The sequence below is a fragment of the Oryzias latipes genome, chromosome 5 (assembly GCF_002234675.1).
Source record: "Oryzias latipes chromosome 5, ASM223467v1".
Classification (NCBI taxonomy): Eukaryota; Metazoa; Chordata; class Actinopteri; order Beloniformes; family Adrianichthyidae; genus Oryzias; species Oryzias latipes.
The window spans coordinates 16636350-16649852 of NC_019863.2; the positions used below are offsets into that span (position 1 = coordinate 16636350).

The 13503-nt window shown below is 41.1% G+C and overlaps 2 protein-coding genes across 3 annotated transcripts in view; one reads left to right on the plus strand and one right to left on the minus strand.

The window, feature by feature from the left end:
* Nucleotides 1-1533, plus strand: part of prickle2 (prickle planar cell polarity protein 2) — a 96676-nt gene extending 95143 nt beyond the window's left edge. For both annotated transcript variants that reach the window (XM_011475082.3, XM_011475083.3), the window contains one exon: nucleotides 71-1533. In XM_011475082.3, the coding sequence (XP_011473384.1) occupies nucleotides 71-993 (923 nt within the window). In that variant the 3' untranslated portion in view covers nucleotides 994-1533. The remainder of the gene's footprint in view (nucleotides 1-70) is intronic.
* Nucleotides 1534-4814: 3281 nt separating this feature from the next.
* LOC101171823 (solute carrier family 2, facilitated glucose transporter member 9) lies at nucleotides 4815-13300 on the minus strand. The gene is made up of 12 exons (XM_011475084.2): nucleotides 13223-13300; nucleotides 11853-11948; nucleotides 11600-11760; nucleotides 9753-9877; nucleotides 9485-9614; nucleotides 9251-9399; nucleotides 8986-9173; nucleotides 7171-7281; nucleotides 6978-7079; nucleotides 6630-6705; nucleotides 6405-6532; nucleotides 4815-6296 (listed from the first exon to the last, which is right to left on the minus strand). Exons 1-12 carry the CDS (start codon nucleotides 13244-13246, stop codon nucleotides 6111-6113), a joined length of 1476 nt encoding a protein of 491 aa, XP_011473386.2. The 5' UTR covers nucleotides 13247-13300; the 3' UTR covers nucleotides 4815-6110.
* Nucleotides 13301-13503: the final 203 nt, after the last annotated feature.

Genomic DNA, 13503 nt, shown 5'->3' on the forward strand with positions numbered 1-13503 from the left:
TTTCTTTTTTTAAATGTTTTTTTTATGATTAAACTGCAGAGTTCATGATAAGCTTTCTCTTTTTAAACAGGAACCTCAGCAGATCGTGGGGGAAAACACGAGGAGCACCTCTCTCATTTCTCCATGCCAGACCTGAGCAAAGACTCTGGAATGAAAAGCAATGTGGAGACTCTCAACTCCTCAGAGCAGCTTCGCAGCTCTGAATCCATCCACAGCCTCACTGCCAGTCAGTCCTACATGGAAATGAACCCCTCACGGTCCTCCCAGTACCAGATGCAGTTCTGTGACCCCGACAGCATGGGTGTGGGCAAAGCTGTGACTCATCTTCCACCTAACTTCACCTACCAGGAAGAGGACCGGATCAGCCTGGTGAACGCCAACGCAGCACGTCTGCCGCCCATTAGCGAGTTCAAGGTGAGTGGCGCCGCAGGAAGGGGAGCGAGTGTTCGAATTGACGCTCCAGAGACTCCACAGCGCCGCCGCCATCACCATCACCGCCCGCGAAGATCCCGACGTTCTCGGTCAGAAAACGCTCTCAACTTGGTGGCCGAGCGGCGGGTCAGACCTCAGGAGAGATCCCAGTTTCGTGTCCGTGAGGATTATGATCGCTTCCCCCCGCCAAGAACCACCCGGGATCAGTTTGGCATCGGCGGAGGTGGGAGATACCAGCCTCAGCTCTTCAGGCAGTGCCCCAGAACCACTTCAGATTTGACTCTGCAAAACCCCGGGGCCAGCAGAGCCACTGGCTTGAGCCAATACTCTTGGGACGATTACTACGACGACGACTGGTGCTCCACTTGCTCCTCGTCCTCTGAATCAGAGGACGAAGGTTACTTCTTGGGCGAGCCCATTCCCAGACCTGTCCAGCTGCGCTACCTCAGCAATCAAGAGCTGGTGCAGAAGTACAGCAGCAGCGGGGTGGGAGGAGCCAACCGCAGCGGGCAGAAAAGCAGTCGCAAACGCAGGAAAAGCAAAAACTGCATAATTTCTTAACCTCTTGGAGTACCCCAACATCGAAAACTAAAACAAATCAAGAAAAACATTTCAGTGTCGTTGATTGATCACCTAAAATTTAAATCCTCTTTGAACTGCAGTCAGCAAACACTAAAACTGTGTTTGTCAGTTTGTTCACGTTGTCTTTTCTCCAGTGTGTTACGTTTCAGGCATCATTTTTTAGGCTTCTTTTAAAGGCTGTTTTCTTTATTTTTATGCAGCACATAAGTGTACAACACATTTGGTTGTTTTTTTGCTGTCTTACATTTTCAGTGTGATTTAGAGTGTAATGTTCTATTGAAATCAGTTGACAACATGTACATAGATGAATGAAGTAATGATTTTACTTAAGTTAAGGAAGAAGGTGTAAATAAAGTTGTAAATGAGCCTCACATATTTTTATATTTTGTATGGATAGAACCGTTTATGTAATAAATATCTATAATGTAGAGATAGAGGTTAAATACACGAATGGAAGCGTATGTTATCTGACCGACCTGGAACTGCATTTGGAATAAAGGGGTGATGTAGTGATTTTGACCGCTGTTTATTTTGTCCAGAGAGTGATGGTGTACGGTTAAAGTCCCACTCCAGTCATCTTTCGATCTACTGTCAAAGCGTTCCCAGAGGTCTTTTAATTATGATTATGCCAAAATAAAGCCCAGTGTCATTTTCTAGGCCATTGTTTCTGCAGAGCAGCAGTAGTTCATTAGAAATTTGCCTCCAAGTTGTGGGTGGGACCATTGGTACAGAGCACCCCCTTTCCCTCCCCATTATGGAGCGGTGCAAGGAGTTTGTGGCCAACCCACAAAAATTATTCTATTCATGTCAGATTTTGAGTGAAATTGTTTTATCCCTTGTGCTATCTTAGATGACCCCACCCTTACTTTGACGTGTTCTCCCTACCATGACAAAGGTGGATAAAGGTGGAAAGATGTCATGTAATCCATGGACACCAGTGAGGTTCACAAATCATTGAAGAAAAAATGTTCAGCACACTGTCTAGTGGGTTTAGATGACCCAACTCCCAACGTTAAAGTGCCTAGGATAGCACAAGGGTTATTGCAAAAAAATTTTGTCCATGCGTATTTAGGGCTGTTTGAAAAAGTGCCTGTTTGTCTGAGGCCCAATCATTGACACACAGTGTGCAGCAGGTTGTATCACTGAGTATCATACAGTAAATTGGATTGATTTTGATGCCCATGTGGTAAGGGGATTACTGCAGCTCGCCCCCATAATCCACAAACACACACACACACACACACTTGTAGTATGTGGAACATGCTGTGACTGCCAGTCTGTGGATGAGGCTCTCCTGCTGTTGACATAAAAGGCACATTAGAGTGTTAGCCTCACCTCAGTGTTGAACTTGTGTGATTTCCAGTTTTTGGGTCACACTGACACTCCACAGAGTGGAATGAAAAGGGACCAAATTTAGTCCTCGGTAATACGACACAACCAGCTGTGCAAACATGTGAGCTGCGTTCCAGACCGCCGATGGCCTGACTTGTTACTTTGGACTTTTCCCTGCTTTCAGTCAGTGTTGATGAGTTCCCCTTGCATTATTAGCTCCTATTTATCCTTTAACAGTGCCTCAGCAGAGTGAGGGCAGGAGGGGAGTTTCCATGCGTCTAATTAAAAGCTAATCGAGGCAGCACAGCAAGGGGCGCCACAGATTGCTGCCATGTGCTTCTCTGGCGGTGGATGGTGGGAAGATAAAAGGTCCTCATGTACACTGTTCATTCAGCTGTCTCCTTTAGTGCATATTGTTTGATTAAAAGATAAACCTGCTTTTTGAAAGACAAAAAAGGATTTTTGTTGCACTAAGAGGCCATTTTATATCAAATTAGAGAAACGCTTTTTTATTGAGGTAGAATGCTGCAAAAGTTTTTAAATCTAAAGGATATGTTGAAAGTGGCAAAAAAAAAAAAAAAGGGAAATGTTAATATTTTTACTAATCTATTAGAAATGAATTGAAATGAGTTATACATACAGAACAACTTAATGCATTTTTGTTTAACTGCAGTGAAAAAGGCGACAAAATTGATCAAACTATTGGTTTAAAGTCTAAGCTGTAGAAACAACAGCAGAACATTTACACTTAAGACTGCTTGAAGTAAAAAAGAAAACATGCTCGAGTATGAATTTCCATTTCAAATAAACATCCTAGTAGTTAACAAAGCTCCATCTCGCAAATCAAAACAGCTGCAGAAGAGAGTTGGATGAGGAAGGTTGTTTAGTAAAGTCAACGTCTCAAAAGAATTTGAGGAGAATCGAAAAAAACTGTGCAGCACAACACTTTACTTGACTTTTTTGGCCAATTTTCTTTTTATATTTCCCAAAATTACATCTTTGACACAGCATCAGTGGACTCTAGTTTCTCTAGCCAGACAGAACAGCAGGACATGCCTCAATTGAGCCTGTGCCAGACAACCAAGTCAAAAATGGTGCAAAATGTAAATAGAGATTCACTTAGCTTATTAAAAAAGTCTATTATTTACAGATTTGGACATCATTGTCCTCTGTTTTCATTTTTATTTTTTACTTTGCATTTGTCATGTTCCTGTTATTTGCAATTGGAAGTGGTTCTACTTTAATTAACAGTTAGCGTGTGTGAAGGCTCACATGAGTTCATGCTGCTGGAGTTGTTTTAGGAGACTCTAAAAGCCATAATTACCGGTTCTTGCCAACTGAGCGTCTGCAAATCACAGCTGCACTTAAAGGAAACTAAAATAGAACGATTCAATTATTCACAAATGAAGAATGTAAATGGTGTGTTATCGCGCAGGCCTACAGTCAGCCTCCCTCTGCCAGGCACGCAAATGTGTTGCCTCAAACGCTGAATAGGAGACATGTGAGGAGGTTGACAGCAAAGTCCCCTCCAGATCATGTGTGTTCAGTTAAGGTGGTAAGAACACAAAGACACCTTTTTCTAAATGTCTTTTTTTTGTTTCCAGTATTTGCAAAACTTCTGTAATTTTTTTTTTTTTCTAAAGGAGGAAAGCTCATATATATTCAACACTGCCACTCTCTGAAATCTGTTTTTCAAGAAAGGTCAGCAGGGGGCCAGGGAATCTTCTTCCCCTCAGAGTCCCCTCTGTTTCACCTTGATTTCCCCCCACTATTTAAGCCTGCTGCCCTCTGTCTCCTGAGGTGGATGTGTTAATGTTCTGTGACAGGCGCCTTGCTGTCCATCTGTCTCTCCTTTCTTCTCCCTCCTTACCCAGCAGTTCTAAATTACCTCAATAGTCAACGATACCTGTGGTCAAGCCCATAGACGTTCTTCTACCTGTCATAATCAGGCAGATCCAATAAGCCTTCTCATTCATCAACAAGCTTAAACTGCACTATGGGTTAGGAAAATAATATAAGTGTAAGAAATGGTTTGTTTTCCACAAACACTAAACAGCATTACGTTGTTTTTATTTAGCTTTTAATCTATTTTAGATAGAATTCTGGTCACAAGTTAACTTCTCCATTTAAAAAAGATTATAAAAATTATGCTTTATTTATTTACCCAGCTAAGAGCAATCAAGGCAACTTCTCTTTTTAATACCTACCTTTCTTGAAGGCCCAAAGTGCTTTCTAGTCAACATCCTATTCACACACACATTTACACAGTGGCTCTGCTACCGAACACTGGTGCCAACCTATAATCACCAGTACCAGTGTGGGTACTCAGTGTTTTGCCCAAGAAAACTTTGTCATATCGCTCTACCTTTACCAAAAAGGGAGTAAAAAAGCTTAACAGAAAAAAAAACTGTTATTAAAGAAAAAAAAACAATTTCTGACAGTTTATGTTGAAAAAAATGTTAGCCTGGTTTAATTGTTCCAGCTTTATAAGCGGAAAACAGAGCAAAAACCAGAAAACACTTTTTTTTTCTTAATACGACTGACACTAAAAATACTTTTCACACCAAAGCCACATGCAAGTCCTGATGACCTGCAAACTCCCATGATATCTGCTCCTCATTCTCTTCTAGTTAGTCAAAGCAGATAATCCTCAGACACAATGCTGAATTCAGTCAGCAGGAATGTTTGTGCATCGGTTGCTCACATTGTGTCATCCCAAAATCAAATTCTCATGCTCGGTCAGAGGAGCGTCTGCGGAGAAAGCTGCATTCAGGCTCCTCATCCAGCAGGCTTGAGTCTTAAGGTTCAAATAAATCATGCATTTACTATTCAGCTTAGTTTATTACCTTCAGTTTAACAGAAAATAAAACTACACGCAGCTTTAAGCTCAATGGGTATAACGCTTTCACTGAAATCAACTGTGCATGTCAGTAAGTTTTTAGAGGATTTTATTTTCCAAAAAGGCAGTAAAAATGCTTCAAATCGTCCTGATTCTTCTCTCTCCTCTTTAGAACAGATTAAATCAATTTATAAACCCTAGATGTTTAGACAAAAATTGATTAAGCTGGGATATTAGCAAATTTACCGTTTAGCCATGTTTAATCTTTACAAGATGAAGCTTAACTGCGCCATCTTCTGGTGATGCTGATCCATCACTACAACAGAAAAAACAACATGAACTCTTTCTGTGCGTAAACATCATTGAAGCAAATAAAAAGGAGAGAGGTAAGCAGTCTTTAACAGTTTTTATAATATTTGGTGAAACTGGATTTAAATTTTGGATTTTTGGGGATCTCATGCCTCAAAAACAAATTTCATGACCGGAGTTTGAGTTGCCAAGGCACCCACCTTAAAATGCCACCAAAACCACATTGCAACAGTCCTTTCTGAACTCTCCTTGGTCTTGTTCATGGGTGAGGGAAGATCAGACCTTGAGATTGACAGATATTTTGGAGCGGCGGATGCTGTGCCGTTGTGAGGAGAGAGAAGTCTGGGTATCTTTGCCTAGACTGCGCCCATGACCTATGGGCATTCATTCTGCAGATGATGATGTATTGTTGGAAAACAGAGGGAGGCGAACTGCTGACCTTTCAGTGTGACAGCACAGCTACACAACTGTTTTCTACAAGGTCTAACAAGAAATGTCCAAACTTCATTTCATATTTGAGTAAAATTACCACCACTGTGTTCAGATTTTTTTCCACACTTTCAGAAATTTCATTTTTTTTAAACTATTGAACCTGAGCAGCCACTTGAATGGCACCTCACAGCTGAGTCTCTTTTGTTTCCTCTTTTGACCAGAACTTCCCACAGACACTGATGGTTTTAAACTCTGCTGAGATCTCCAGCAGCGTTTTACCTTTAGTTTCAGGTAAAATGAAGAAGGCGTAAAGGCTACCCAGCAGGGATGTGAGGGCAAACAGTGTGAAGCAGTATGAACCGAAGGTTTTCTGTGGGGGGAAAGTGGAAAGTTGAAAGTCAGATCTAGATTTCTGATGACAGCATGGCTCAGAAATCTGTATAAGCATGCAGCATTTTGGGGGTTTAAAGATACCTACAATAATAAATGGAAATATGAGGCCTTGCATTGCAAACATGAACCAGCGCAGAAATCCCACAAGGGCAAAAGCTGCCAATCGGTTGGACTGTGTGAAGAGCTCATTGTTGAGAGTACCTGTGGCCGCTCCTGCAAAGGGACAGGAATGGAGAGAAGGAATAATTCATATGTAAGCTACTGAATTCCCTCTGTTTGAGGCTGCATGTGGGAGCTGCACTGCACATACCAGGTCCTCCACAGAAGAAGACGAAGAACAGGAAGATGAGAGCGGCAGAAAGGTAAGAAATCCAGTAGTATGTGTCCTGTGTTAAAATAAAACCATGTTTTCACTGACATTTTGTTATTTTACAGCTTTGCGCAATTCGTCTACAAGCAGATGAATAATTTGCTATGTTTGCATCAAGCTGTTTTTGCATTGGTGCTATAACGTCTTCCTGAAGCAGATAGGGAGCAATAAAGAGTAGAAATACCATTTTCACAGCTGCACGTGCATAGAAATTTGCACTTGTTTCAAGAGGCAGAAAACCTTTTGCCTTTTCAGTTACTGCTCTAAAAGCTTTTGTGTTCTGCCTGCCTTCAGGTTGAGTGTGATGGTGACCAACACCCAGATTAGAGACATGAAGCCATAGCCACCCCAGAGCAACGGCCTCCTGCCCGAGTACTCAATCAGAAGGCCCTGAAAAAATTAAAAATACACAACAGATACAATTTGAAAGGAAGACGCTGCTGAAAGCTACCCATAAAAATTGTCAGGGGGATTTACTCACAGAGACAAGCGAGGTGACAATTTCAGACAGACCAAGACCAAGAGTGACGTAGCGGACATTTTCCTTTGGTATTCCTGCCTTTACGAAGACATCAAAAGCAAAAATGCTGATCTGGAAAAGAGAGGAAATGTTAATACTGTCATTCTTAATCCATGTTTATCACGCAGTTGCTGCAGATTTGTCAGCTGCACATCCATGATGCCGATCTCCCGTTCCCAAAAGTTCTCTGTTGGAGATCTAGTGACTATGGAGGCCATTTGAGTCTAGTTACCTAAAACATTTTGTTTTACATCACTAAATCCTTGTTTAGATCAATGTCATGCTCAAGAAACTAGTCTAACATGATTTCAACTTTATGACATGGTGTGTTGTCCTGCTGGAAGTAGCCATCAGAAGCTGGGTACACTGTGATCATAAAGGGATGGACATGGTCAGAAACAATGCTCAGGTGGGCTGTGGTGTTGTAATCATGCTCAACTGGCACTAAGGAGCCCAAAGTGTGCCAAGAAAATATCTCCCATACCCTGTACACCACCACCACCAACCTAAACTGTTGATAAAAGGCAGAATGAATTCATGCTGTTATGTTGTTGACGCCAAATTCTGACCCTACCATCCAAATGTCACAGCAGAAATCCAGACACATCAAACCAGGAAACGTTTTTCATATCTTCTATTCTCCAATTTTGTTGAGCCTGTGTGAATTGTAGCTTCGGTCTCCTATTCTGAGCTGACAGAAGTGGCACATGGAGTGGTCTTGCTGCTGTAGCCCATCTGCCTCAAGGTTGGACGTGTTGTGCAGTCAGAAATGCTCTTCTGCAAACTTTGGTTGTAACCAGTGGTGAGTTTCTGGTGTCTTTCTATCAGCTGGAACCAGTCTGGCCATTCTCTTTTGACCTCTGGCTTCAACAAGGCATTTCCTCAAACAGAACTGCTGCTCACTTGATGGTATCTCTTTACGGCCCATTCTCTGTAAACCCTAGAGATGGTTGTGGGTAAAAAAATACCAGTAGTTCAGCCGTTTCTGAAATACTCGGACCAGCCGTGCCACGCTGAATGCCACTTCAATGATCTTTCTTAACCATTCTGATGCTGGATTTGAACTGCAGCAGATGGCCTAGACTCTAGATCATGTCTACATGCCTAAACGCATTTGCTTGCTGCCATGCGATTGGCTAATTAGAACTTTGCTTAAAGCAGTTGCGGAGGTGTATCTAACAAAGCGGCCACTGAGTGTAATTGTGCAGTTAAATATAAGTATTGTACTGTTGCAGAATGTTTCATGTGAATGGAAACCTTTGAGCAAGCTTTAAAATAAGTAATAAATTTGGTGATGGCAGACAAAAGGCATGACTTTGTATGATAAATGACAAATGGGACACACACAAATGCTATTGCTCTGCTTTGCTCACACACTTATTCACACATTGACAGAGGAGTGGTACCTAAACTAACCTAATGGAGGCAATGTCAATGCCCACAAAAAGTGGACATAAGATTGGCTGATGATTGAACCACCAACCCCTCAGCTCCTAAATGTAATATTTGAGGGAACATTTGTGGTTTCTTTTTTTTTTGGGTGGGGTGGGGCAAATTCTTCATAATGTAACATTCCCATTTGTCTACATCCATATCACAGCATGGTTTGGGCATAGGATGGTACAGTACATGTGGCATGGTGTGATACAGAACGGAACAATAAATCTGTGTCCTCACTGCAGACATGTCTGACAGCTGGTTGCATATATGGATGGCAAACTGTATAGTTGTATGGTATGGTCTGTTGCAGTGGAAAGAAACTCAAGTCGTCCTCACCGCCGACATGCCTGACAGCTGGTTGCAACAGAAGATGGTGGACATGGTGATCAACTGCCATCGGACAGTCCTGTCCCTTATCAGCTGGAGGAAACTCTTTGGTGGGGCGGCTTCACTGGCCAGCTGTTCCATCAACATCTCATCCATTTCCTGTTTGTATTCCCCAGGACCCCAAAGATGTTGCAGGGCTGTAAGGGAACCGGAAAAAAAAGGCAGTATAACCACAAATAATGCAGTTTCTCTTTTGTATGGACTTTGATGATACCTTTTTTGCATGCTTTATCATCTCTTTTCTCTATGAATAAATATCTGGGGGGTTCAGGAAGAAAAGGCAACGCTAAAACTTGAACCAGTGACAAACATGCAGGGACAGAGAGGACAATGTTCCACATGTCCTGCCCTCCAAGGATCTCACTGATGAAACAAAACAGTGGAGTTTTTGACATTTTAGCTATTGCATGTGAGTTTGGGCATTTATTAGATTTACAAAAGTACATACGTTAGACCAAAAAACTGTCCAGAGAGTTTCCCGAGTGACAGAAATGTGGCTGAGGTCAAAGTCACTGAGCCTCTTATCTGCCTGGGGGAAATCTCCCCGAGGTACATCAGGTGGAGGCTGGTCCCCAGAGCTGCAGCACAACACAAAGACATCAACAACAACAGGGACTCTAAAAGGGTTCCTAAAATAGCAAATGAGTCATAATTGTCCACAAACAACTGACAGAACTGAGAGTAGGCAGGCTGAATGTGTGGATGTCGCGACCTACCTGCTGAGAAGCCAAACAGGGTCCTCGCAACAATAATCATCTCAAAAGATTGGGCCCATTTACTTGTCAGCATAACTCCTGCTCCAAGGATGGAAATAAGGTTGTTGCCGATCATTGCCCTTTTGCTGATGAGGGAACACAAAGTCCAAACTCATTTTCAGTTCTGTTGATGGCTTCACATGCAAAATGTTTGACGATTCATTGGATATTTCTATTCTAACTGTAAAAGCAATCACATTTTAACTCCCAGGAGACACGAGAAACCCTTTTAGAGCATGTACAAATGTTTAATGGTTAACATGACTGTTTTCTATTGTTAGCCCACACCAAAGCACAGTTTAAGCTGTTACCACAACACTGGCTGGTACTCAGGAGTGGAAAATATATTACATTTACTAAGTTAGATCTACTTAAGTAATGTAAAAATGATACTCCTAAGGTTGGGTTTACTGCATCACACTTGATGGTTGTTGATCATAATTATTTGTTTTCAGTTTGTATTTATTTCTTGTAATTTTGTACAAGTACTGTTTGTATAAATTGAAGTTTAGACTGAAATGAAAAAAAATTTCATCCAAAGCCCTTTTTGAACTTTATATACTGTCAATTATCCTTATGCTTCTGTTAATTATTTTTTATTTTTGTTTTATTTTATCGGTTCTAAATAAATAAATAAATAAGCAAATTCTTTCACTTTTGTAGATTTGTGAAGAGTTTGTTTTTTCTGTTACCTTGCACTGTATTTATTGAATTACTTTTTGCTTCTGCGTCTAACACTTACATATTTATGTAAGGATGCAGGATAATATCAGCATCATATCAGTATAAGCAGTAAAGCCTTACAAGTATAGTTTAACCCTTGTGCTATCTTAGATGACCCCACCCTTACATTGACGTGTTCTCCCTACCATGACAAAGGTGGATAAAGGTGGAAAAATTTCATGTAATCCATGGACACCAGTGAAGATCACAAATCAGTCAAGAAAAAAGGTTCAGCGCACTGTCTAGTAGTGGGTCTAGATGACCCTACTCCCAATGTTAAAGTGTCAAGGATAGCACAAGGGTTAATCACCCTTGTTCCACCTCTGGTGTTCCCAGTCAAAAGGGACCACGTTAAGATAAAAATGACGATCCAGACGATATTCATCCATCACATTCTAAAGAATTCAAGTCCAGTTTCCAGCTCTTTTTCCCCAGAATCCATTGAGGGGATTATTTTGGAGATGACACGCCTCCATTTTTACTTTACCATGATCATTTTGTAATACAGATTCAGTGCCACATTTATTTTTTATGTCTTTAATAATTCTATAACTTTAAGACTTTACAGCCAATAACGTAAGAGAATGTTGAGTAAAAATGTAGTGATAGAAATCGCTTTTTGCACTTATTTCAGAGCAGTTACAACAGAGCGGTCCATTTTGACCAGGAATACTAAAGTAAGGGGAGGGAAATGAACCCAACCAGAGGGCGAAATGTTGTCATGTGGAAACAACAGTAATTTAGAAAGATGTAAGGTTCCAGTGGTGTCACAGTGTGTGGCACCACTGTGTGTTGTGTGGAAACCAAAGCATCCATGATACTCTACGACTGCTATACACAAAGCTACCAGATAAAGGTACAAAAATTGTCATAAACCATTTAAATCTAGCTGTCACACAATGTAGGGTCCACCAATGAGGTTTATTGATGTCTTCAAGCTTTATAAAGGTTAATAAAGAGTGATATGTTTGGATTTCCATGCACACATATCTGGTGTTTACCTCTTTCTGTAGATGCAAATCTAGAAGAATGAGGTCAAGAAACTACAACAGAATGTTCACAGATTCTGCAAAAAATATACCCACCTTCCTAATTTTCCTGTGAAGAATTTGACGCTGAAGACACCAAAAAGTCCCCCGACAGCAAACATGGAGACAACCAGAGACCATACCATGGTGGCTGATTCTGGAGAAGGAGGCTCGCCGTATCTGTCGAACCAGCTGCTGTTGATGAAGTGCTGGATGTACTGCAGGTGGTTTTTAAGGACAAATGAAGTGTTTGATGGATTTTTTTCCTTTTATTTAAATAAAAATGTGGAGGGGATGAGAGATGTCTCACCGGAGAGGGAGAACTCAATCCAGTTATGTGGTAACCGCAATGAAAGCTGCCGCCAATACCCAAAATGATTATAAGGAGCAAAGCATTGCCATGAATCTGGAAAAGAAGAGTAACTGCATAGCTTCAGAACAAAACCTACAAAAAACTGGGACTACTTCCTAAAAAAAAGAAAAATCCTATCAAAGTCGTCCAATTCCTTAGAAAAGGCCTTTCGTGCCACTGCCCAACTAGGTAGCCACCGGGGGGCGGAGTTTGGGTCCCCCCCAGCCCGTATAAAATAAAGGGCTGTGTCAGGACGGGCATCTGGCATGAAAATCTGTGCCATCTGCTCTACTCTCTGATGAGATACGCAATTAGGTATACAACATTAGAGTCGCCCAAAAACTCATAAAACAAACTGTTTTTCACCGAGCTGGAGTACATCATGAAATTTCTGTGGGTATGGTTCACTGGGGGACGTTTTTCATATAACCCTTGTGCTATCTTAGATGACCCCACCCTTACATTGACGTGTTCTCCCTACCATGACAAAGGTGGATAAAGGTGGAAAGATTTCATGTAATCCATGGACACCAGTGAAGATCACAAATCATTGAAGAAAAAAGGTTCAGCGCACTGTCTAGTGGGTCTAGATGACTCAATAGATACTCTAGATAACTCCCAATGTTAAAGTGCCTAGGATAGAACAAAGGTGTTTGTCACATTGTAAAAAAAGAGGAGAACCACATCTATCAGTAATTCTTAGTTCAGTGGCCTTGTGGAAGAGTGTCCACCTTGAGACTGGAAGGTCGCAGGTCAAATTTAAGACTGGCTCATGTCAAAGACTATAAAAATGGGACCCAGTGACTCTCAGCATTGGGGGTTGGATTGGGGGGTTTAACCACCAAATGATTTGCATGCACGGCTGTGTCTGCAGCTCCCTGTTCCCCCCAGGAAAGGGGTCAAATCCGGAGAACAAATTTCGCGTACCTAGGTGCATGGCAACTAATGGGACTTTAACCTTAATTCAAAAAAGGATTTGGACTTTATGTGCAAAATAGGATTCAAAAGAATGTAAGAGAAAAAAAGTGCTTAATAACTGGCAAAGTGCAATGACTCAGCTGAAACTGAGAGCTGATGTAACACAGCCAAACTAAAAGATAACTGGGCTGTGGGTAACAACAGCCTAAGTAATCCTCACACATTTTTCCAGGTATAAAACTCTTGTTGAAACATAAAGAGGAAAATGTAAAACAAAGCCACGAAAAAAAATTATTCCAACATTTCAGTTTTTAAAAAAAATACCTTTTCTTTCAAAGTTTTTTACATTAATTATCTACATTTTTAAATGACGCATTTTTTAAGCTTTGAATATATCAGTAAAAGCTTACCAGCTGCCTGTAAAAAGTCCCCATATCCTTATTACATGTAGGGTCCGGGCCAAGCTTTTGCCCCGACTGAATGGACTCTGTCAAGAGTTTCTTGCTGCTTATTATTAACTTTTCAGACTGAAAAGGAAGTAACTTGCAGACCCTTACACCCTTCTGAGAAGACATTTGTTACTGTACAAATATATAATTCCAGCATAAACATTTCTAAACCTGAGTGGGGTTTTTTCAGAGATTGCAATTTTGAAATTAGAACATACATTTGGCTTTTATCAAAAGAACAC